Source organism: Eschrichtius robustus, chromosome 2, assembly GCF_028021215.1.
Source record: "Eschrichtius robustus isolate mEscRob2 chromosome 2, mEscRob2.pri, whole genome shotgun sequence".
In the NCBI taxonomy this organism is placed as follows: Eukaryota; Metazoa; Chordata; class Mammalia; order Artiodactyla; family Eschrichtiidae; genus Eschrichtius; species Eschrichtius robustus.
The window spans coordinates 122,733,585-122,760,268 of record NC_090825.1 but is presented as its reverse complement, the minus strand read 5'-3'; the positions used below and the strand labels follow the sequence as shown (position 1 = coordinate 122,760,268).

Here is a 26,684-nt window from a genome sequence, read left to right as displayed (position 1 = left end):
AATAGCTAACATTTCTCGAGAGCTTATTATGTGCCAGGCACTGTGCCATTAGTCTTTTTTTTTTTTTTTTTTAATTGATTGATTGCTATGTTGGGTCTTCGTTTCTGTGCGAGGGCTTTCTCTAGTTGCGGCAAGCGGGGGCCACTCTTCATCGCGGTGCACGGGCCTCTCACTATCGTGGCCTCCCTTGTTGCGGAGCACAGGCTCCAGACGCGCAGGCTCAGTAGTTGTGGCTCACGGGCCTAGTTGCTCCGTGGCATGTGGGATCTTCCCAGACCAGGGCTTGAACCCGTGTCCCCTGCATTAGCAGGCAGATTCTCAACCACTGCGCCACCAGGGAAGCCCCTGTGCCATTAGTCTTAAATGAATTATTTAATGCCCTGATGAGGTAGGTACTATCTTTATTTTCATTTTGCAAATGAGAAAACTGAAGGCCGAAGAGGTCAGTAACTTGCCCGAGGCTGTTGTGGTTGGATAACTTATTGCACGTGTGTTTTGTGGGGAGAAGGTGGAGGAGAGGGTGAGGAGGAAGGCACCGTTGGCTAGAATTAAGAGGCAACAGTGGTGGGATTGGTGGTCAAGCAGATGATCAGAAAGCACTGAGAAAGGGTAGAACTAAGATAATTGCATTAATTGTCTTGGGGCACTAATTGCTTTAATGTCTGTGTGGCATATTGTCCCACATGTGAATCTTTTGCTCTGACTAGTACTACATTTTCATCTTTAATCTTTTTTTAAGATAGCAGGAGGGACGGCAGAGCCCAGTTTAGGTCAGGGGATGTAGAACAAATCAAGTTGACTTTGCTTGGCTCATTGTCTTCTTCTAGAGAGGTGTACGAATATAGAGGCTTGATGTTTTATAGAACAATGGGTTTCAACCACTTTTTTAGAACCCCTGAAAATGAAGCCTTATGCAGAAATTCAATATATTAGGAGATAAAAACATGGCTTTGAAGATGAAGGAGCTATGTAATTGCCATGTGTGCAATGTGGATGTTATATAAAAATAAAACCAAGGTGCAGAACAGTGTACTAAGATTACAAGGTACGTATGTACATGGACGAGAACTTGGGACTGGGGGGGGGAAGGATATGAAGGAGACATTTGTACAGTATAATGTACTTTTGTACAATATAATTTTTTTTACCTTGTGCATATATTAGTTAAACAAAGTGGGATTCAGGGGCTCTTAGCAATGACTCCTCTTTTCCTCCTCCCCTGCATCCTTCCCTTGTTTCCCTTTTGGCACCTCCTGAGGGGTTCCGTGGAGCACAGTTTAAGAAGCATTGATCCAGCAAGTGCTTTAGTTGTTCTGTCTTAATAAGAACCAGCATCCACCTTGGCCATGCTCTGATTACATGTTGGCACACAGGGCTGGTATCATCCCAATCAGTCAGCGTTCGTGTATGAAGTGACTGTGGGCGGGGACCTTGAGTCCGTGTGGCTTCATCTGATAAAACAACGCAGTATTTGGGAAGTGTAAAGCAACCTTCACAGAGGCTTATTGTAAAGCCAAGATCCTTGTTTTTGCAAAAAGCACTCTGTTTGCCAGTGTGAGATCCCCCCCATCCCCTAGCTCTAGGCACGTACCTCTCTGCCACCACTTACTCTTTCTCATGCTGCTCCGCGCTTTGCGGAGGGAGCCCTGCCCCAGGGTCCCCAGACCGGCCAGGTTCCGCACGGGGTTGACTATGGCCGTGGGCACGAAGACGGACTTGAAGGGCTGGCTCTGCCGGGGATCACCTTCTGAAATGCTGCCTTGGGAGGACACAGAGGAGGTGGATAACGTCCATGTGGCGTAGAGAGCAGAGCTCCGGGAGTCTGGAACACTAGATGTCTTTCTGGTTGTGAAAATTTTTTTTTTTTTTTTTTTTTTTTTTTGTGAAAGAGAAGAAATAGAGAAAGAAAAGGTTCAGTCAAGAGTCCTGTTTTAAAAAAAACCATCAGCTCTCAACTGTATAGCACATGTGGTCCCTCCTCATCCTATTCCTACCCATACATACATAGATACATATATATATGTTTACACTTGTCTTCATCACAGGCTTAACTATGGAGGCCTCAGCTTCCACACCTGGATGACTGTGTGGCACGCTGAGGGCGGGGAGAGGGTCTCATACTGAGGCCGGGTGGAACTAGAAGACTTGAATATCATCATCTTTCACTCCAGCTCTGCTCACTCTTCACCCCGTGTCCCTTCAGCCCTCAGTTCAGAGCACAAGATCTTGTACGTGTTCATTTTGCTTCGCAGGGGTGATTTCTTGTTCTTTCAGTGACTTTCCCACTAGATCCTAAACTCTTACGAAGGCAGAGATTTTATATGACTTGTTTTATAGCCTCTGTGTTCTGCACATATTGTTTATTAATAAATGTTTGTTGAATGGCTGCCATGATGCTTTTAGCACTGAAGCCAGTCATTCTGTCTCACACATAGTAAGCACTTACTGTATACCCACTGTAACACCCAGCATTGGCCAAGCACTTTGCCCACATCATCTCACAGGTTCTTCTCAACAGCCTTCTGAGGTAGGTACTATTAGTGCTACTGTTTTGTAGGTTAAAAAATAGAGATTTACCATTACTTGTCCAAGCAATTAATAGATCTGAGATTTGAACCCAGGTCCAGGCTGGCCCCTCGCTCTACCACTAAGCTACCCTACCTTCTGGCTAGTTAGAGCATTCATCATTTGGGAAACCCTGCATCCCACTTGAAAGTTAACAAACTAAAGGAGCTGGTAGGCCCTACACATGCCTCCGTAAGACCTAATTCTTCAGCCTTAGGCTCTGATTTTTAAGAACAGTGTTAATATTTTGCAAAACAGCAATCTCCTGTCCATGTTTCCAGCCTGCAACTCCCTGAACCCCATGGGGAATGGTGTCATTTTACATGCCCTTCTTGCCCTTTTACCATCCTGCCCCAACATCACAGCCCCTACCGAGTAGTCCGTGAATCCCCTTGTCACTCTGTCGATTAAGTAACCCCTGCTAATTCCCTGGAGATAACCAGTTCAACCAAGGCCCCGGCACAGAGATGCCCTCCACGTATTTTCCTTCCTGTCAATGCCTCCAGGTTTCTCTTTAGGTAATTTACCCTTATTTCTCCTTTTCTCTCCTTGTTTTGCTTTAAAAAAGTATATGTAGTTTAATATTGAGCCACCAGTGTTGTACAAGATGGGAAAGGCATCATGTAATGCAGCCAACTCTGCCCAGGAAGCATATGCAGCCAAATGCACTGGGAACTGCTGCTTGCGGAGAAGGGTTTCTGTGCACAGCCTTCAGCCTGCTTCTGGCCCCTGGGGATGCAGTCAGTGAGGTGGAGTGGGCTGTACACCAGGAAGAGCTCAGACTACATTCTGGAGATGAGGGCTGGGCTGGAGAGAACTCCCCAGCACTGGCTTGCCTGGCAGAGTCTGCCTCTACCTGTGTTGTTTTTTTTGTTTTTTTTTTTATAAATTTATTTATTTATTTATTTATGGCTGCATTGGGTCTTCGTTGCTCTGCGTGGCTTTCTCTGGTTGCGGCGAGCGGGGGCTACTCTTTGTTGCACTGCGTGGGCTTCTCATTGCGGTGGCTTCTCTTGTTGCAGAGCACGGGCTCTAGGAGTGTGGGCTTCAGTAGTTGTGGCTCGCAGGCTCTAGAGCGCAGGCTCAGTAGTTGTGGCATGCCGGCTCGGTAGTTGTGGCTCACGGGCTCTAGAGCTCAGGTTTCAGTAGTTGTGGCACGTGGGCTCAGTAGTTGTGGCTCGCGGGCTCTAGAGCGCACGCTCAGTAGTTGTGGCGCACGGGCTTAGTTGCTCCGCAGCATGTGGGATCTTCCCGGACCAGGGCTCAAACCCATGTCCCCTGCATTGGCAGGCGGATTCTTAACCACTGCACCACCAGGGAAGCCCCTACCTGTGCTTTAAACAAAGGCCTCAAAGTGTTGGATGCTACAAAATGGACCAGCAACACGAAAGACAGGTTCCAGATTTGTTGCCAGCAGCAGCAGCAGCAGCCCGGACAGAATACAGTTAATGAGGCCCAAGCCAGCCTAATTCCACCAGTCCCTTCCTTGGACAACTGTTTACAGACCAAGGTGCAACTTCATTTTTCTGGACCTAGCATGAGGCCGGATTCCAGAAACTCCTAAATCTCAAGTCCCCCATCCAACACTGAGTCCCTCTATGTCTTTTGGCAAAAAGCTCAGCACTTACCCAGCATGTTCTTCCAACATCAAAGCACTTTGCAAACATATATTCATTAATCCCCATGACACCCCAGACCTGCAGATATTATGATCCCTGTTTTCTAGATGGAGAGACGGAAAGACATTCTGGGTTTAAGCGGGAGGTGTGTGTGTTGCCTCTGATTTGCTCCACTGGGCTGCTTTGAGCGTGCAGGTCCCTGTGTCCCCTTTTCTACCTAAGATATGAGCCCTTAAGAACCTGCGCAATATTTGAAAGGGACATGACACACAGCGGCTCTATCCTGCTCAGCCCTGCCAGTGACCTCCTGGTAAGGCAAAAGCTTGGACCATGACAATCTTTATATGGTTCTATGTAGAAAGTTAAAGGAAAGTGAGCGGTGGCCCACGTGTCACTTTTCTCCACCCTTAGGCATCAGGATGGCGTATGTGTCCAGTGAAGGTTGCCAGAAAGAGAAATATCCTGGCTTATTGGGCAGAAGGGCATTCATTGGGAGGACAGGAGGGGGCGGAAAGAGCTTGGAAATAGGATCCAAGGGAGGCTGCCAAGAGCTGGGCAGCAGGGATCTGAGGTGGGAAGCGTCTGATCAGGTGCTGCTCCTTGAGTCCCCGCCATGAATGGCCTTCAACTCTGTCCACATTCTTTCCTCCCTTGTTCCTTCCTTGTTCATGTTTCCAAGTCCCAAGAGGCTGAGCCTGTCCCTCACCTGTGGTGATGAGTTGAGGAGGTTGGGGATGAGGGGAAGGGGGAGGAGTTGGTTTCTGCAGCCTCTGAAAAGGGAGGAAACCTTATGCCTCTACCGAGACTGTGCATGCGAGCGGAAACCAAAGGGATGTAGGTGCTGTTATGAAGGGCTTGAATGAAAACGTGACAAGTGTTCTGTACCACCTGAGCCAGGGGATAACTCTGGGATACGGGAACTAGGTCATGGTGGCAGATACTTAGCTGTGGTTGGCACAGCTGGACAGGCTGGTGTCACCATCGAGCACAGAGGGCTGGAGCTTTACACAGCATAGCAGCCTTTCCTCTCTCAGTAATTAAAAGGCTCCCTTGCTGAATCGTAAATCGAAACCCTGGCATTTTGGTCAACTCTGGTCTCTAATTGATCCCCAAACTCTGGCTGGCTCAGTTCATTAGGAGATGATGCTAGTAAGAGCAGAGGTTCAAACGCTCAGGGGGCGCTTCACACCTTTGAGGTCTGGCTGTCTTATAAAAGGCATCCCTGTACACCAAGGGGACTGGTGGCAGCGCAGAGCCATCACTGCAAACAGACAACAAAAACGGGGCAAAACCTCTCACACACACAGAACGTTAGAACAGAAAGGGACCTTGCGCACGAAGTCCAACCCACTCAGTAGGAAAAACTCAGCTGACAAAGGATGGCATCATTCAGCCCTGAGAAGCGGGAGGAATTAAACCTCCCACAGGGGGAAGGGTTGTTAAGAACAAGGGTGAGCTGCCCCCAGATAGACAAACTGAACATGTCATCTGCGTCCAAGATTTTGGGGATGGGAACTTTCTCTGCACCTGAGAGGCTGTCAAGGAAAACACACACACACAGAAAGCATTGATCTGCTGTCACCTAATAGCCCTCAGGAGATTATACTGTGACAAGGACTTTCCTTTTTGGAAATGCTGACTCCCTAGAAGCAAATACACACATCAGCATAAGTAGCATCTCAGTATATGCACATATTCAGGTTTCTATGAGCTGGGGGTGGGGATGGACTCATGGCAAACTATGGTGGTGCTGAAACTCCATCCACTGCCTAACACGTGGCCATCGTGGAGCAGGTGAATCTAGATGCTCGTGACTCGCCCAAGAACAGATCTAACTTGGAGAAAAGCCAAGAAGGAGAGAACGGGAAGCTGCAGCCTTGAAGTACACTGGAATGGAGTCCTACATGCATTCTAGTTAGGGTGACCTTACATCCAGGTTTTCCCGGGAGAGTCTCAGTTTACACCTGCTCTCCTGGTAGACTGTCCCTCTTTTATCTCAAAAGCATCCTAGTTTGGATGATAAATTATATGGTCACTCTTATTTTAATGTTTTTTTCATGGAATATCCAGGACTTTGGGCTAAGGCCTGATGCATAAGCAAATGCCCCAGTAGTAGAGATGGTCCCTAGAGGGTTCATGATAAGATTCCATGGAAGACTGTTCATGAGTTAGGGTAGGTCCTTGCTCTTCGTTGTCACTTCTGGACCATCCACCCACTCTTCTCAAGACTTCCCAGCGTGGGTTCACATGATTAGACTCCGCCACCTACCACCCTGTTGGAGCCATCATTTCCCCTCTTTCCTTGAGGAATTGAGCTCCTGGATCACTGTCATTCTCTCCACCTCAGTGGATCCTATTGTGATGATCTCATCTAGTCTTAGGGTTTTAAATACCATCTCAAGGCTGGACCTCATTCTTAAATGCTAGACATGTATACTCAACTGCTTACCAGTGTCTTTACTAGGAATACTAAGGCATCTGAGACTTAATCTTCTACGAACCAAGCTTTTGCTTCCCCCCAACACCTCAAAACCTGTTTGTTCCTCTTTTGGTTTTCAACTCCATCTCAGTAAAAGGCAACTCTGTCTTCCAGTTACTCAAGGCAAAAAAAAAAGTGGACTCACCATGAATCCTCTCTTCTTTTACACCCAGTATTTGATTTGTCAGAAAATCCTCTTGTCTCTACCTTCAGAATATACCCAGAATCTAACCACTGCTCCCTCCCTCCACAGCTAGCGCCTTGGTTCATTTCACCGTCACCCCCTCCCCCAACCGGATTATTACAATATCTGCTTAACTAGTCTCTCTGCTTCCACCTTTTCCTATCTATAGTTTACTTTCAACCCAGCAACTAGAGGGATTCTGATTACAACATAAGTTAGATCATGTCATGCTTCTGCTCAAAGCCCTATAATACGGTTAAAGCCAAATTCCTCATTACGACCGAGGAAATTCTGTGTGATCTGAATCCCTGTTACCATTCTGACCTCCTCACCTACTAAACCCCCTCTCACATCCCTAACCCAGTCCTATTGACCTTCATGTCAGGCGTGCTCCTCCCTCAGGGCGTTTGTTCTGTACTTGCTGTTCCTTGGGTCTGGAACACACCTCCCTCATTCCTTCATTCTACCTTCTTACTGCTCAGTAAGGCCATCTCTGATCAAGCTATTAACATTGTAATCACCCCCACGCAAATTCTATCCCCCTTTCCTGGCTCCTATTTTCTTCTTAGACCTTATCATTAGCACACCACATGTATTACTTATATGTCTTGTTTATTGTCTGTCTGTCCCACTAGAATGTAAGCTCCACTGGGCGAGGATATTGTGTCTTTTGCTCACTGGTGTTTCTCCAGTATCTAAAAAGGTGCCTCACATATAGTGCTCAATACATATTTGTTGAATAAATGAATTAAAGCATCAGTTGTAGACATCCTTAGTTTGCCTTTGGAGATTTTGCAATTTTCTAACAAATTCCAAGAACCTTCCATTTGAAAGGAGTAACTATGATCCTCTATTCCAACTTTCTAGCATGTAAAGAAATCTTTTTGCCTGAATCTGTTGGAACCCACATTTTGCCTGTAGTCTTTCTAGAAAGGGGATCCACCACCTCACCAGCCAGACTGATTGGAAAAATCTGTGGGTTAGAAAGTGCAGTCTTTTATTAAACCAGAACCTTCTAAATTGTATTCACTGGTTCACTGTCTCCTCATGGAACAAATTTACTTCCTCGTCTATACAGTCTGTTATGGTCCCTCTGACCCTTGTCTTCTGCAGCTCAAATAATCCTACTTTCTTTATAGGTTTCTCCAGTGATGTAGTTTCTGTCTCCTCACCATTGCTGCCATCCACTGGACACACTGCCCCGCCTACATGAAAGTCCCCAAAACTGGCCATATATGACTCTAGCTCTGACCCCCGTAGTGTACAATGGGATTATCCCTTTCCTTGGAGTTATGACTCTCTGGTATGTCATAAAGACAGAGTGTATATGTGGTGATGGTCTTGCTGCCTTGTGACAGGCTTTGCCTGGACTTAATGGGGGTGGGGGTAGGAGGAACCATGGATAGTTTTGGGGTCTGTGTGTATTTGTGGTCATATGAGGTGGCTGGACAAACTGTATGCCAGTGAAATTGATGAATGTGCCAGAGAATGAAAAAGATTGGGAAAAGCTGTTTGGGAAGAAGATCTTCAGGGTAACTAGCATGTGACCTGGGGTGTGGATGGATGGGTAGTGGTCTGAGTCACAAAAACCCTGCCTAATGGCCCAGCATCCTGGGAAGTCTCCCAAGGTGCTCCAAGAGGTCTTCTGATCATTGTGTTTTCCCATTGTGCCATGATTGTGAAGTGTCAGGGCGCAGGGTGTGAGGTGCGATTTGGGGGGGATTATATAGTAGAAAACCTGAAATCTAGTTCTTGAGGAGCCTGGTTAACTCTGCACATCAATTTCCTCATCTGTAAAATAACATCTACCTTAAGCGAGATTCTTGAGCATAGCCAATGAGTTAAAAGATGCAAAAGTGCTTGTAAAATGGGAAGAGCTATTTAAAAGATAACTATTCTGCTATTTTTTTTTTTAAAGTTAAGTGTTAGGAGGGTACTAGAACAAAAGCTGTTTCTCGGCCCGCACTCTGAAAGGGCATTGAGTCCTTCAGAGATTCAACCCACAGATGGCCCCTGGCCTAGGCGACCCGACCCTCTGATGCCTGAGATTGGAGAGGACCCACCTGAAAATGGGGATGACATAGTTGTTGGGGAAGATGCCGACTCGCCCGGTCACCAAGGAGATGCCCCTGAGCCAGCCATCCTGGTACTTCCCCAGGACCCTGATGCCCTCTCCCTTCTGCAGGTCCAGTTCGTCAGGTCCATGGGCTGAGTAGGAGTGCAGGGCTACAAACCTGGGGAGACACAAGGAACTGGTAAAGGAAGCTGGTGAGCAGAGGGCATGGAACCAGTGAAGGGTGAAGCGAGAGGAAAACTCAGAGACCATCTGCCCGGTGTTTAGCGACAACACCTTTTAAGAATTGAAATCTCACTATGTAAGGCAGATGAAAGTGGTGGAGCCTGGCTGAAGGAGCAGTGGAGGGGCCCAGATCCCTGCTCCCTCCTTCTCCCTGCTCCTCCACAGAGTGCCCCACAGCTGCAAATCACTCATTTAGGTCACATCAGCTCTTTGACAATGGGGAAACTGGTCTAGAATAGAGAAAGGAGTTGGTGACCAGGAATCAGTGGCAGAGCTGGGTCTCAAACCTGGAAGTGATGGTTCTCTCTGGGATGCTTTTTCACACTGCTTAGAGTATCCCCCAAGACAATGGTCACAGCCATCAAGGTTCAGGGAACTGAGGGGTCAGCAGAGAAACCTCTCTGATCCACTCCCTCTCCTGAGGGTAGGGACATGTCTGACCCCCAGGAATGGCCCGAGGAGCTAGCTTAATGTAGGCTGTATGTGGGCATGGGAAAATGAGAGGTGGGTGTTAATTTCAGTGTTTGGCACGCAGTGGAATACTGGCTGCATGTTGGCATGGAGGAGGATGGGCTTGAAACATGGTAGAAATGTTCTCGGGTTAGTTCAGTGACTTGCCTCTCTGAAGTCCACACAGGAGTTGGGCAGGTAACATCCAGGTATGAGCCAGGGGGTGAAGACCCTGGGGAATAGTGAGGCTGTGGAAGGAGAATAACTGCCCGACTAAAGGCATTAAAAATAACCCACTTTGGCTTGCCAGGTTCGGGGTTACCAGTGTATGGCCTCAGGCTGGATGTTAGGAAGTCCTTCTAGACTCTGTGGACTGTGGGACACTGAAAGGTTTTATCAAAGGGGCTAGGACAGTGTTCTCATCTGCAAGGTTCCTTTCCCCTCTAAAATGCTATATTTATTTCTTGCTGATTACTAGAGCAACATCTATTGATGACCTAGCATTGTGAATCTAAAGGAAGACAATAGAAATTGCTCAGTACCCAAGCTTCCTGCAATGTTTTGGTATATAATCTTCCAGTCTCTTTCTACTTTTGTAAAATAATGAGCCAGGATGATGTGGTTTGGTAATTCGTGTTTTTCACCATTACTCCCTTTGGAGGTTGTAAAAGAAGGGGAGCTGTTATCTCTCTGGATGTGTTGGTTGGGGACGGGGGACGCTTGATGGCAGAGGGATGGCAAAGATGACCCCTCTATGCCAGGACCGGGAGTGGAGGGTTGAGCTTTTTTTACTCACATGTTAGCTGAGAGGTGTTGCTGGGAGCCAGGCAGACTGATGATGGCCGTGGAATGTCCTGGGGAGGCAGGTGCAGGGTGATAAGTGCTGACCTACACAGACAGAAAAGCCAGGCAGAACCAGTGAACATCACCAGCCAGGCCCACAGCAGAGCTGCTGCAGCCTGACGCAACCATAAACCAAGGGCCACGCCCAGCACCACCCAGCACCACCCAGCATGTGTCTGCTCTGTGGTTTGGGGCTGTGGGCAGAGCCGAGTGGTGGTAGATTGGTTTATGGTCTGCTGGGGTGGCATACCAGGGTCGCAATCCAAAAGACTGCTCAGAAAGGGCAGAGGATGAAGACCTGTCTAGTTTACAGTCAACAGGGTACTTCCAGGATCCTCGATCTCTTCCCTGGGCCCCTCCCTACCCATCTCCCACTACACTCACCTCCCTCTATGAAAACCTATTCTCATAAAATGATACAATGGCTGATACTGAGAACTTAACACTCGCCAGGCAGTTTTAAGAGCTTTACAAGTATCAGCTAATTTAATCCTTATTAAAGGGACTATTATCCCTATTTTTGGATGAGAAACTGAGGGAAAGAAAAGTTACCTAACTAGTATGAAACAAACTTTTAAACCAGGTTGTCTAGGTCCTGAGCCCACACTATCAGTATTAACACACACACAGACACACACACTCAGACTCACACACACACACCAGTTTACCCAGTGACTTAAGGAAGGTAAATCTGCATCCTCTTTACTTTTCCAGGATGAAAGAGGGAGCAATAATGCTAAAAGTATCTGGAAACTGCCTATTATCCTGGCACCTTGCCTGTTGTCTAACGTCTTATCTTGCTCATTTCCTTCTTGGCATATATCACAGGCTGTGATTGTTTCCTTGTTTAGTTACTGACCATCCCCCATCACTAGACTGTAAGTTCCATGAGGGCAGGGACTATATCTTGTTCATCATTGTAATTCTTATGTGCCCAATATGTACTTGTAGCTTAAAGAATGAATAAATGAACAAAAAGATCTTTCTACCCAGTCCACCAAGGACTAGTGAAACCTCAACCATCTCCATGCCATCCAGAGTAAATACGTTCAATCTGTCTTCAGTTGTCGGCTCATAAGCGATGGTAGCTACATATGTGTGCCTTTTTAGGACTATGCTTTTGTGGGTATGACTATTATTTGCATATGTGTGTTTGGGCAGTTGCTAAGCCATTACCGAGTACATGTATCTCTGGTTCTTTCTACAATTGTGTATGTTTTTTCAGAACCCATGACAATTGTATGTACATGTATGATGGCACTGGTCTATTGTATGTCTGATTATGTTCACACATGTGGGCCTGTGGATTGATAGGCATGTATACTCTGTGTGATTATATGTATGTATGGTTGTAAATGTCTATCTGGAATTCTGTGTGTATGTATGTAAACTCTAGAGGTGTGTGCAGATATGCATGGGTATAGTTTTGTGTGTGTGCCAATGACTGTGTAAATGTATGTATGGCTGCGTATGTATGTGTGACATTTCAATCCAGGTATGGGATCAGAAAACTATTCCAGTGAGATAGTAACAAGTGTTGGCAAGAATGTGGAGAAATCAAAACCCTCGTACAGTTTTGGTGGAAACGTAAAATGGTTCAGGCCCTTTGGAAAATAGTTTTGCAGTTCCTCAAATGACTAAACATAGAATTACCATATGACCCAGTAAGTCCAATACCCAAGAGAGATGAAAACATACGTCCACACTAAAGCTTGTGTATGAATTTTACAGCAGCATTATTTATAATAGGCAAAAGGTGGAAATAACCCAAATGTCCATTGACTAATGAATGAATAAACAAAATGTGGTATATCCATACAATGGAATATTATTCAACCATCAAGAAATGAAGTATTGATATATGCCAGAACATGGATAAGCCTTGGAAACATTATGCTAATTGAAAGGAGTCAGACACAAAAAACATTACATAATTCCATTTATATGAAATGACCAGAATAGGCAAATCTGTATAGAAAGTAGATTAGTAGTTTCAAGGGGCTGGGGATATAGGGGGGATATAGGAATAATAGTTAAGGGTACAGGGTTTCTTTTTGAGGTGATGACATATTGTAAAATTGTGGTGATAATGGTTGCACATATCTGTGAATATATTAGAAACCACTGACTTGTACACCTTTAATGGCTTAAATGTATGGTATGTGAAATATGCTTTAATAAGCTTAAAAAAAAGATGCCAAAAAGCATATGATCATCTCAATAGATGTAGTAAAAACATTTGATAAAATTCAACATCCATTTATGATAAAAACTCTCCAGAAAGCAGGCAAAGAGGGAACATACCTCAACATAGTAAGGGCCATATATGGCAAACCCACAGCTAACATCGTACTCAATGATGAAAATTTGAAAGCATTTCCTCTAAGATCAGGAACAAGACAAGTATGTCCACTTTCGCCACTTATATTCAACATAATTTTGGAAGTCCTAGCCATGGCAATCAGAGAGGAAAAAGAAATAAAAGGAATCCAAATTGGAAAGGGAGAAGCAACACTGTTCATTTGCAGATGACATGATACTATGAGTAGAAAATCCTAAAGACACCACCAGAAAAACTACTAGAGCTCATCAATGAATTTGGTAAAGTTGCAGGATATGAAATTAATATGCAGAAATCTGTTGCATTTCTATACACTAACAATGAAAAATCAGAAAGAGAAATTAAGGAAACAATTCCATTTACCACAGCATCAAAAAGAATAAAATACCTAGGAATAAACCTACCTAAGGAGGCAAAAGACCTGTACTCTGAAAACTATGACGCTGATGAAAGAAATCAAAGATGACACAAATAGATGGAAAGATATACTGTGTTCTTGGATTAGAAGAATCAATATTGTTAAAATGACCATACCACCCAGGGCAATCTACAGCTTCATTGCAATCCCTATCAAAATACCAATGGCATTTTTCACAGAAATAGAACAAATAATTTAAAAATGTGTATGGAAACACAGAAGACCCCGAATAGCCAAAACAATCTTGAGAAAGAAGAACAGAGCTGAAGGAATGACACTCCTTGACTTCAGACTATACTACAAACCTATAGTCATCAAAACAGTATTGTACTGGCACAAAAACAGACACATAGATCAATGGAACAGGATAGAGAGCCCAGAAATAAACCCACACACTTACATTCACTTAGTCTATGAGAAAGGAGACAAGACTATGCAATGGAGAAAAGACAGTCTTTCTTCAATAAGTGATGCTGGGAAAACTGGACAGCTACATATAAAAGAAAGAAATTAGAACATTCTCTAATACTATGTAGAAAAATAAATGCTAAATGGATTAAAGACCTAAATGTAAGACTGGATACTATAAAACTCCTAGAGGAAAACATAGGCAGAACGCTCTTTGACATAAATTGTAGCAATATTTTTTTGGATCTGTCTCCTAAAGTAAAGGAGATAAAAGCAAAAATAAACAAATGGAACCTAATTAACTTAAAAGCTTTTGCACAGCAAATGTAGCCATTGACAAAATGAAAAGACAACCTACTGAATGAGAGAAGATATTTGCAAATGATATGACCAATAAAGGATTACTATCCAACATATGTAAACAGTTCATACAACTCAACATCAAAAAAACAAACAACTGATTAAAAATGGGGAGAAGGTCTAAATAGATATGTTTCCAAAGAGGAAATGGAGATGGCCAACAGGCACATGAAAAGATGCTCAACATTGCTAATCATCAGGGAAATGCAAAACAAAACCACAATGAGATATCACCTCACACCTGTGAGAATGGCTATCATCAAAAAGAACACAAATAACAAATGTTGGTGAGGATGTGGAGAAAAGTAAACCTCTGTACACTGTTGGTGGGAGCCACTGTGGTGCAGCCACTGAGGAAAATAGTATGGAGGTTTATCAAAAAAATAAAAATAGAACTAACATGTGACCCGGCAATTAAACTCCTGGGTATATGTCCAAAACAAGCAAACAAAAAAACAACAACAAAAAAACTAATTTGAAAAGATACATGCACTCCTGACCTAGAGGAACTTGACCAACAAGTAGAAGATGACGAGAGAACCTGAACCGAGATGGCAGAGTAGAAGGACGTGCTCTCACTCCCTCTTGTGAGAACACATGAATCACAGCTAACTGCTGAACAATTGTCGACAGGAAGACACTGGAACTCACCAAAAAGGATACCCCACATCCAAAGACAAAGGAGAAGCCACAATGAGACGGTAGGAGGGGTGCAATCACAATAAAATCAGATCCCATAACTGCTGGGTGGGTGACTAACAAACTGGAGAACACTTATACCACAGCAGTCCACCCACTGGAGTGAAGGTTCTGAGCCCCACGTCAGGCTTCCGAACCTGGGGGTCCGGCAACGGGAGGAGGAATTCCTAGAGAATCAGACTTTGAAGGCTAGCGGGATTTGATTGCAGGACTTGACAGGACTGGGGGAAACAGAGACTCCACTTTTGGTGGGCACACACGAAGTAGTGCGTGCATCGGGACCCAGGGGAAGGAGCAGTGACCCCAGCGGACACTGAACCAGACCTACCTGCTACTGTTGGAGGGCCTCCTGCAGAGGTGGTGGGTGGCTGTGGCTCACCGTGAGGACAAGGACACTGGCAGCGGAAGTTCTGGGAAGTACTCCTTGGTGTGAGCCCTCCCAGAGTCCGCCATTAGCCCCACGAAAGAGCCCAGGTAGGCTCCAGTGTTGGGTCGCCTCAGGCCAAACAACCAACAGGGAGGGAACCCAGCCCCACCCATCAGCAGTCAAGCGGATTAAAGTTTTACAGAGCTCTGCCCACCAGAACAACAGCCAGCTCTACCCACCACCAGTCCCTCCCATCAGGAAACTTGCACAAGCCTCTTAGGTAGCCTCATCCACCAGAGGGCAGACAGCAGAAGCAAGAAGAACTACAGTCCTGCAGCCAGTGGAACAAAAACCACATTCACAGAAAGAGAGACAAGATGAAAAGGCAGAGGGCTATATACCAGATGAAGGAACAAGATAAATCCCCAGAAAAACAACTAAATGAAGTGGAGATAGGCAACCTTCCAGAAAGAGAATTCAGAATAATGCTAGTGACGATGATCCAGGACCTCGGAAAAAGAATGGAGGCAAAGATCGAGAAGATGCAAGAAATGTTTAAGAAAGAACTAGAAGAATTAAAGAACAAACAAACAGAGATGAACAATACAATAAATGAAATGGAAAATACACTAGAAGGAATCAATAGCAGAATAACTGAAGCAGAAGAATGGATAAGTGACCTGGAAGACAGAATGGTGGAATTCACTGCTACAGTACAGAATAAATAAAAAAGAATGAAAAGAAATGAAGACAGCCTAAGAGACCTCTGGGACAACATTAAACGCAACAACATTCGCATTACAGGGGTCCCAGAAGGAGAAGAGAGAGAGGGAAAGGACCACAGAAAATATTTGAGGAGGTTATAGTCAAAAACTTCCCTAACATGGGAAAGGAAATAGCCACCCAAGTCCAGGAAGCGCCGAGAGTCCCATACAGGATAAACCCAAGGAGAAACATGCCAAGACACATAATAATAAAATTGGCAAAAATTAAAGACAAAGAAAAATTATTGAAAGCACCAAGAGAAAAACAACAAATAACATACAAGGGAACTCCCATAAGGTTAACAGTTGATTTCTCAGCAGAAACTCTACAAGCCAGAAGGGAGTGGCATGATATACTTAAAGTGATGAAAGGGAAGAACCTACAACCAAGATTACTCTACCTGGCAAGGATCTCATTCAGATTCGATGGAGAAATCAAAAGCTTTACAGACAAGCAAAAGCTAAGAGAATTCAGCACCACCAAACCAGCTCTACAACAAATGCTAAAGGAACTTCTCTAAGTAGGAAACACAAGAGAAGAAAAGGACCTACAAAAAGGAACCCAAAACAATTAAGAAAATGGTCATAGGAACATACACATCGATAATTACCTTAAATGTGAATGGATTAAATGCTCCAACCAAAAGACACAGGCTCGCTGAATGGATACAAAAACAGGACCCATATATATGCTGTCTACAAGAGACCCACTTCAGACCTAGGGACACATACAGACTGAAAGTGAGGGGATGGAAAAAGATATTCCATGCAAATGGAAATCAAAAGAAAGCTGGAGTAGCAATACTCATATCAGATAAAATAGACTTTAAAATAAAGAATGTTACAAGAGACAAGGAAGGACACTACATAATGATCAAGGGATCAATCCAAGAAGAAGATATAACAATTATAAATGTATATGCACCCAACATAGGAGCACCTCAATACATAAGGCAACTGCTAACAGCTCTAAAAGAGGAAATCGACAGTAACTCAATAATAGTGGGGGACTTTAATACCTCACTTACTTCAATGGACAGATCATCCAAAATAAAAGTAAATAAGGAAGCAGAAGCTTTAAATGACACAATAGACCAGATAGATTTAATTGATATTTATAGGACATTCCATCCATAAACAGCAGATTACACTTTCTTCTCAAGTGAGCACGGAACATTCTCCAGGATAGATCACATCTTCGGTCACAAATCAAGCCTCAGTAAATTTAAGAAAATTGAAATCATATCAAGCATTTTTTCTGACCACAACGCCATGAGATTAGAAATGAATTACTGGGAAAAAAAACGTAAAAAACACAAACACATGGAGGCTAAACAATACGTTACTAAATAACCAAGAGATCACTGAGGAAATCAAAGAGGAAATCAAAAAATACCTAGAGACAAATGACAATGAAAACACGACGATCCAAAACCTATGGGATGCAGCAAAAGCAATTCTAAGAGGGAAGTTTATAGCTATACAAGCCTACCTCAAGAAACAAGAAAAATCTCAAATAAACAATCTAACCTTACACCTAAAGGAACTAGAGAAAGAAGAACAAACAAAACCCAAAGTTAGCAGAAGGAAAGAAATCATAAAGATCAGAGCAGAAATAAATGAAATAGGAACAAAGAAAACAATAGCAAAGATCAATAAAGCTAAAAGCTGGTTCTTTGAGAAGATAAACGAAAATTGATAAACCATTAGCCAGACTCATCAAGAAAAAGAGGGAGAAGACTCAAATCAATAAAATTTAAAATGAAAAGGGAGAAGTTACAACAGACACCGCAGAAATACAAAGCATCCTAACAGACTACTACAAGCAACTCTATGCCAATAAAATGGACAACCCGGAAGAAATGGACAAATCCCTAGAAAGGTATAACCTTCCAAGACTGAACCAGGAAGAAATAAAAAATATGAACAGACCAATCACAAGTAATGAAATTGAAACTGTGATTAAAAATCTTCCAACAAACAGAAGTCCAGGACCAGATGGCTTCACAGGTGAATTCTATCAAACATTTAGAGAGGAGCTAACACCTATCTTTCTCAAACTCTTCCAAAACATTGCAGAGGAAGGAACACTCCCAAACTCATTCTATGAGGCCACTATCACCCTGATACCAAAATCAGATAAAGATACTACAAAAAAAGAAAATTACAGACCAATATCACTGATGAATATAGATGGAAAAATCCTCAACAAAATACTAGCAAACAGAATCCAACAACACATTAAAAGGATCATACACAATGATCAAGTGGGATTTATCCCAGGGATGCAAGGATTCTTCAATATAGGCAAATCAATCAATGTGATACACCATATTAACAAATTGAAGAAGAAAAACCATATGATCAGCTCAGTAGATGCAGAAAAAGCTTTTGACAAGATTCAACACCCACTTATGATAAAAACTCTCCAGAAAGTGAGCATAGAGGGAACCTACCTCAACATAATAAAGGCCATATACGACAAACCCACAGGAAACATCATTCTCAATGGTGAAAAACTGAAAGCATTTCCTCTCAGGTCAGGAACAAGACAAGGATGTCCACTCTCACCACTAGTATTCAACATAGTTTTGGAAGTTCTAGCCACAGCAATCAGAGAAGAAAAAGAAATAAAAGGAATACATTGGAAAAGAAGAAGTAAAACTGTCACTGTTTGCAGATGACATGATACTATACATAGAGAATCCTAAAGATGCCACCAGAAAACTACTAGAGCTAATCAATGAATTTGGTAAAGTTGCAGAATACAAAATTAATGCACAGAAATCGCTTGTATTCCTATATACTAATGATGAAAAATCTGAAAGAGAAATTAAGGAAACACTCCCATTTACCACTGCAACAAAAAGAATACAATACCTAGGGAGAAAAAAGACCTGTATGCAGAAAACTTTAAGACACTGATGAAAGAAATTAAAGATGATACCAACAGATGGAGAGATATACCATGTTCTTGTATTGGAAGAATCAATATTGTGAAAATGACTATACTACCCAAAGCAATCTACAGATTCAATGCAATCCCTATCAAATTACCAATGGCATTTTTTACAGAGCTAGAAGAAAAAATCTTAAAATTTGTATGGAGGCACAAAAGACCCCAAATAGTCAAAGCAGTCTTGAGGGAAAATGGAGCTGGAGGAATCAGACTCCCTGACTTCAGACTATACTACAAAGCTACAGTAATTAAGACAATACGGTACCGGCACAAAAACAGAAATATAGATCAATGGAACAAGATCGAAAGCCCAGAGATAAACCCACACACCTATGGTCAACTAATCTATGACAAAGGAGGCAAAGATATACAATGGAGAAAAGACAGTCTCTTCAACAGGTGGTGCTGGGAAAACTGGACAGCTACATGTAAAAGAATGAAATTAGAACACTCCCTAACAGTATACACAAAAATAAACTCAAAATGGATTCGAGACCTAAATGTAAGGCCAGACACTATAGAACTCTTAGAGGAAAACATAGGAAGAACACTCTTTGACATAAATCACAGCAAGATATTTTTTGATCCTCCTCCTAGAGTAATGGAAATAAAAACAAAAATAAACAAATGGGACCTAATGAAAATTCAAAGCTTTTGCACAGCAAAGGAAACCATAAACAAGGCGAAAAGACAACCCTCAGAATGGGAGAAAATATTTGCAAACGAATCAATAGACAAAGGATTAATCTCCAAAGTATATAAACAGCTCATGCAGCTCAATATTAAAAAAACAGCCCAATCCAAAAATGGGCCAAAGACCTAAATAGACATTTCTCCAAAGAAGACATACAGGTGGCCAAGAAGCACACAAAAAGCTGCTCAACATCACTAATGATTAGAGAAATGCAAATCAAAACTACAATGAGGTATCACCTCACACCAGTTAGAATGGGCATCATCAGAAAATCTACAAACAACAAATGCTGGAGAGGGTGTGGAGAAAAGGTAACCCTCTTGCACTGTTGGTGGGAATGTAAATTGATACAGCCACTATGGAGAACAGTATGGAGGTTCCTTAAAAACCTACAAATAGAACTACCATACAACCCAGCAATCCCACTACTGGGCATATACCCTGAGGAAACCATAATTCAAAAAGACACATGCACCCCAATGTTCATTGCAGCAGTATTTACAATAGCCAGGACATGGAAGCAACCTAAATGCCCATCGACAGATGAATGGATAAAGAAGATGTGGTACATATATGCAATGGAATATTACTCAGCCATAAAAAAGGAAAGAAATCGGGTCATTTGTAGAGACATGGATGGATCTAGAGACTGTCATACAGAGTGAAGTAAGTCAGAAAGAGAAAAACAAATACTGTATGCTAACACATATATATGGAATATAAAAAAAGAAACAAAACGTCATGAAGAACCTAGGGGCAAGACGGGAATAAAGACGTAGACCTAGTAGAGAATGAACTTGAGGACACGGGGAGGAGGAAGGGTAAGCTTGGACAAAGTGAGAGAGTGGCATGGACATATATACACTACCCAATGTAAAACAGATAGCTAGTGGGAAGCAACTGCATGGCACAGGGAGATCAGCTTGTTGCTCTGTGACCACCTAGAGGGGTGGGATAGGGAGGGTGGGAGGGAGACACAAGAGGGAGGAGATATGGGGATATATGTATATGTACAGCTGATTCACTTTGTTATAAAGCAGAAACTAACACACCATTGTAAAGCAATTATTCTCCAATAAAAATGTTTTAAAAAATAAATAAAAATTAAAAAAAAAAGAGGCTTAAGAGCCACACTCAGTGATTGCAATGTGTGGGGCACTGGGCACTGGAATTAATGCAACGAACAAGACACACAGAGCTCCTTCCTCAGGTGGACCTCACCATGTATACCAGGGAAGACGCTTAAACCCATAGTTTTGTAAACATGGTGCATGTTGGCGCCGCCGAGGGGTGGGGCTCAAGGTGCTCTGGGCGCTGCTGGGAGACGCGCGCCTTGATCTCCAAGAGGTATTTCACTCACAGCCTACAATTCCAACACTAACTTGTGATACACAGACCTCACTGTCATCAACTCCCATTTTTACAGATGCAGTAGCCAAGATAGAAAGATTACATGATGTTCAGGAGATGGCCAGCAAGTGATAGGTTAAGTTGACACCAGGAGCAAGGACCCTGGCCTGGAGCCCTTTCTGTGAGTCACCAAGGTTAGCACTTCGCTCCATGTGGCTAGAGAGCTCATGTATGTGAGGCATGTTTGTGCATCCCAGGAAAAAGCCGTCTAGCCAAATTCAGCATTCTGTTTTTATGTTCACAGGTATGTCATGTTCATGACGACCAGCATCCCTGGCCAGTGTCCCCTGTAATATACAATAGATCTGGAGGGAGGTTGAATATGAAGTTCTTTTTGTTTTGTTGTTTATCTTCCTCCTTCCCTGGCCAAAGCAACGTCCCAACAGAGTCAGAGCTCCTTTTGCCAGACTGCTTTCCTTCCTTCTCTAAGCCTGTCTCAGAACCAGTCCGGCCTACAAAGCCTCCCTGTTCTGGATGAGCAGGGAGGCACCGTCCAGTGCTTTGATTTGCCCTGAGAGTAAAAGCGTTGTCTGAAAAAGAAAACTCGATCATGAGCTGGCAGCAGGTCCCTTTAGGTCCACCTCGAAAAAATGTCTTCTCAAGTACACAGTGAGGTCAGCAGGGGTAATATTATATAATGCTGTGAAGCCGACTACATCTCCATTTTCTAGGTAGTCATCGAAGCTTTGAATACGCTCTGTGATCTAGCCCCTGCCCTGCTCTCCAGCCTCACCTTCCTCCCCTCTCCCTCCCCGCTTCACTTCCTTCAGCCGTGGGGTCTTTTCTCAGCTCCTTGAGCAGGTCACACTGCTTCTGTCACCCCTGCCCTTTCCATGCCCCCACCCCCATCTCCACTCTGTTATTTTCCCTTGTTATTGACATTTTAAATTATAAATACAGTAGGCATAGAAATAAGTGTATATAATTTTTTGTTATTTAAAGAAGAATAACAAAACTAACACCTGCATACATACCACCCAACTCAAGAAACAGAATAAAAATAGGAATTGAATACTGTACTTAGAGGCCCTCTGCATATTCCTCTCTAATCAGATCTCTTCCCTCCTCCCAGAGCTAACTACAATGCTGAAATTTAATTGATTGTTCCATTGATTTTCTATGTAATTTTTAACAACGTTGGTATACATCCCTAAACCATACGTAGTTGAGGTCTGCCTGTTTCTGAGCACAGTGTGAATGGATTCACATTGCGTGTGTTCTGTGACTCGCATCTTCCGCTTAACACTAAGTTGTCGTGGTTGGTTTTCACTGCTGTCCTGTATTTCATTGTATGCATCTACCACCATTTAACCGTCCTATCATTTATGTGTCATTTGGGTGATTGTCAGTTTGGAGCTCTCCTGAAGGATGTTGCTATGAACATTCTTGTATATGTTCCCCATGCACATGTACAAGAGTTCCCCCAGGATCTACACCTACGAGTAGAATTGATGGGCCGTAGGGTAGGAGCCTGCTCAGTTTTATTAGGCAATAACAAACTCTTTCCCAGCGTGGCTGTAACAATTTACACTTCCGCCAGCAGTGAATGACAATTCCTGTTACCCCACTGTCTCGCCAGCGTGTGTTAATGCTGAGCTTTTTAATACCTGTTTGTGGTGGGTGTGAAATGATATCTCATTGTGGTTTCAAATTAATTTCTCCGAGTACTAATGAGCTGGGGTTTCTTTTCAAATGTTTATGGACCATTCTTGTTTCTTATATGAAATGCCTGTTCATTTCGTTTGTCTGCTTTTCCACCCCTCTCTTGGGTTATTTTCTTATTAAGTTATGGAGTTCTAATATTTTGGATATGAATTTTTTGTAGCTTGTAGTTTTACTCTGTGGTGTCTTCTGAAGAACTGAAGTTCTTATTTTTAATAGAGTCAAATTTACAATATATTCCCTTATGGCTTATACTTTTGAAGAATCTTGAATACTATTTTTTTTTTATCCCAAGGTCATAAAGATATACTTCTATGTTGTCTTCTAAAAGTTTTATAGTTTTGTCTTTCCCATTTAAGTCTTTAATCCACCTGGAATTGATTTTTTGACAAGGGAGGAATCCAATTTCATCTGTTTCCACATGGAGACTCAATTAGCCCAGCACCATGGTTCATCCTTCCCTTCATCCTTCCCTTCTGATCTGCAAAGCCTGCTCTGTCATAAATCAAGTCTCCATGTTGTCTGTTTCTAGGTTCTGCAGTATGTTCCATGGTTTAATAGAATCCCTGTGCTAAATTCGTGCCATCAATTATTATAGCTTTAAAATAAAATTTGATATCTGATAGTGTAGGTCCCACTCTTCACCCCAACCAAATTCCATCTTCTTTTTTAGAAGCATCTTGGCTATTGGCTTTTTGTCCTTCCATTTGAAGTTTAGAATCACCTTTTGAGTTCCACACAAAGAACCCACTGGGATTTTAATTTATAAATAAAAATGGGGAGACAGTGAGTCTTTCTATCCAAGAGCATGGCATAATTCTTCATTTATTTTAGGTCTTCTTTTTAATTTTATTAAAGTATAGCTGATTTACAATATTGCGTTAGTTTCTGCTGTACAGCAAAGTGATTCAGTTATACATACTACATTCGTTTTCATATTCTTTTCCATTATGTTTATCACAGGATATTGAATGTAGTTCCCTGTGCTATACACTAGGATCTTGTTGCTTATCTATTCTATATATAATAGTTTGCATCTGCTAACCCCAAACTCCCAATCCTTCTCTCCTCCACCATTTTAGGTCTTCTTTAATGTCTTTCAGTAAAGTCTGATACATTTTCTCCATAAAGGGCTTGCATATCTTTTGTTGGATTTAAAAAATTGAGTTGCTGTTGTAAATGGTATATTTAAAAAAATTATTTTTCTATTTTCTTTTTATTTATTTTTAATAATTCTATTTTATTTTATTTGGCCATGCCATGCAGCTTGTGGGATCTTAGTTCCCCCACCAGGGATTGAACGGCCCTCGGCAGTGTAAGCACCACCTAACCACTTGTCTGCCAGGGAATTCTCTGTTTTCTTTTTAGAGTACAGAAGTGCAGTTAACTTTCTTGTATTGATTTGTACGCAGTAACCTTGCTAAGTTCTTATTTATTCCTAATACATTTTTCTGGATTCTTTTGAGTTCTCTATATAGACAACAGTATCATCTACAAATAATGACAACTATGTTTCTTCCTTTCAGATACTTAACCTTTTACTTCGTTTTCCTATCTTCCTGTTCTGGCCAGGTACTCTGGGAGGGACAGTGTTGAGTAGTGATGTGGACCACCACACTGTCAGTTCAAGTTCTTAGCGTCTCCAGGGTCCCATGGCATTACTCAAGAAGAACTGCATGGGGACAGTCACTGATTTGGTGGATTTCTATAAATCCTTGAAACACTATGCAGCCATAGCTAAGAGAATGGACTTTGGGGGCCGTCTGAATTGAGTTTGAAATTTGGCACCGTAACCAACTGTGTGAGGCTCAGACATAATTCCTCTGAGCCTTAGTTTCCTCATCTATAAAAGGGGGCAATAACGGTAGCTATCCCTTAGAATTCTTGTGAGAATTCAACAGAACATATACGCAAAGTACTTTGCACAACATCTGGCTCATATGAAATACCCCCTAAATTGTAACATTGTTACTATTACAAGAGGGGAGACATACAAAGCAGATGTGTGAGAAGAAGCAGAAGAAGATAGGACTTTCTCAATGAGATCGGATTAAAAAAAAATTTTTTTTTAAAATTTTTAATTGGAGTATAGTTGCTTCACACGAGATTGGATTTTAAGGAGGAAATATTCATTCTCTGGGACACAAGGGCCTCAGTAGTCCAGATCCCCTTTGAGAAAGACTGAGTGACGGGCAACTAGCCCTGCGTGTGGGACGTGTATTCAGGAGTCCTTTCCTGACACTGGACTGGGCTTTTCTCATGTACCCTGAGTCTTCCAGTGAAGGATGGGGTCTGGCACCTCTCTGTAGCTGTGCTCTGCACTGGCTTCTTGGGAAAATGCAGAAAAAACGCCACACCTCAAACCAGAAAGGCAAAATCCCCTTTAAGCTGGGTCCTCTGGTTGGGCAAAAAGTATCCCCAGCCCTGCCACTCCCCCTTCCATTTTCGAGCTCATGTTCTCCTGAGCCTAACAGCCTGCTGCCTGCAAGGTGGGATTTTGTACCAAAGCAGAATCTGATGGGTTGAGTGCTATTAGTGCTTTTTGAAATGCCACGGTATACCAAAACCTTAATTATAACCCTTGCCCTCCTAGTCATAACGGTCCATTTGAAGAAGTAACTGCTTGGCAATAATTATAATTACATCCTCTCACTGGGCTTCATTAGGTAGGGGCCATAAAAATCTAAACAAGCAAAGTTCCTCTTAGATCTGCTGTGGGTCCTCTCATGGCATTTATTCCCAGGAGATGCTTGTCATTCATCTACGGAGTACCGAGTATTGTGCTAGGTCCTGGGGATCGATGACGAAGGCCGCTGCTCACCAGGATAGCGCAGACTGTGCGAGAACTCTTCTGTCTCAAACCCGACAGAACCTGGGTCCTGCCTGCACATCTTCCAGACACAAGCAACCCAAAGAGGAGTCATTTCTGAACATCTAGAAATTCACATGCTGTACTGGTCTCTGATACAGACTCCATGACTTAGAAAGTGGCTTTTTATGGCAGAGAGAGTGGGGCTGACAGTTATTTCCTGAACTAAGGAAAATGGACCCACAGGGAGAGCTGGATGGGGAAAGCAGCAAACCAAAACCAGTCAAGAGACAATATGGCATAATTGCTAAAAACGTGGGTTCTGAATTCAGATTTTCCTAGGTATGGCTCCCTGCTTTATTACTCTTTTACCAGATGACCCTGGCGAAGTTAACCTGGTCCTAAATTAACCTACCTGGTCCTAAATTCCTTCGTCTGTTTTAGGTGAGGTTTAATAGGTTTTTCTCTAAGGACTATCAATCTTTATAGGCCTGTGGCTTTTACTTTGAGGGAGGTAGCTGGAGAAGCAAACTGAAGCAGGGCTTAAAGGAAAGTTAGAAAAAAAAAATTCCCTTCTAAAAAATTTAGTGAAGGGAATTCTCTGGTGGTCCAGTGGCTAGGACTTGGTGTTTTCACTGCTGAGGGCTCAGATTCAATCCCTGGTCAAGGAACTAAGATCCCACAAGCCACGTGGCACGGCCAGAAAAAGAATTTAGTGAGCCCAGAAATCACGTGACAGTGTCAAGTTCACTTGGTAACTTCAGAAAGTTAATTTCTTGCCACTTATTTGTTGTCTCATTATTTAAAAAATTTCTCGAAGGATATCACTGCAACCCCAACAGACATTTTTAAAAAGAGAAAAAGGATAACACCCCTCCACATTGTCGGAGCAGCGGTCTCTGCACCTTTTGAGTAATAAGTCCCCTTAATAAATGAAGGATCTACAGTCTCACAGACCTAGGATGTGGAGCCGTCATGGTACCCTGGAACACTGCCTGATGTATTTTTGTTGCCAAGTCTGCCTTCCTCTTCTGGATTATTGTTATAGGGGACCCTTGGGAGACCTCTGATGTGGTTGTCACCTAACAGTTTTTCCTTCCCACGGCATTGATAGGATGTGGTCATAAAGTCCACCAAGATCTGGGGGTCCTTTCTTGAGACAAGCTCAGGGATCTACAGTGAGTGAAAAGACATGTAATATTTCCAGAGCAAGGACTTACAGCCCCTTTCTGGATAGTGTGCTTGCAGGCTTTATAAGATTCTGCAGAAATCAGAAGCTTGTCCACTACTGTCCCAAATTAGATTTAAATAGTTTTGGTTGCCTGCCCAGAGGGCTCAGTCTGTGGTGCCTGAC

At 42.9% G+C, this 26,684-nt stretch overlaps 1 protein-coding gene across 1 annotated transcript in view; it reads right to left on the bottom strand.

Annotated features, from left to right (window-relative positions):
* Window positions 1-26,684, bottom strand: part of SH3RF2 (SH3 domain containing ring finger 2) — a 136,583-nt gene that overhangs the window by 22,278 nt on the left and 87,621 nt on the right. The window contains exons 6-8 of the mRNA XM_068536109.1: window positions 10,393-10,484; window positions 8,911-9,081; window positions 1,610-1,842 (exon numbers count right to left, since the gene is read on the bottom strand). Of these exons, the coding sequence (XP_068392210.1) occupies window positions 1,610-1,842; window positions 8,911-9,081; window positions 10,393-10,484 (496 nt within the window). The remainder of the gene's footprint in view (window positions 1-1,609; window positions 1,843-8,910; window positions 9,082-10,392; window positions 10,485-26,684) is intronic.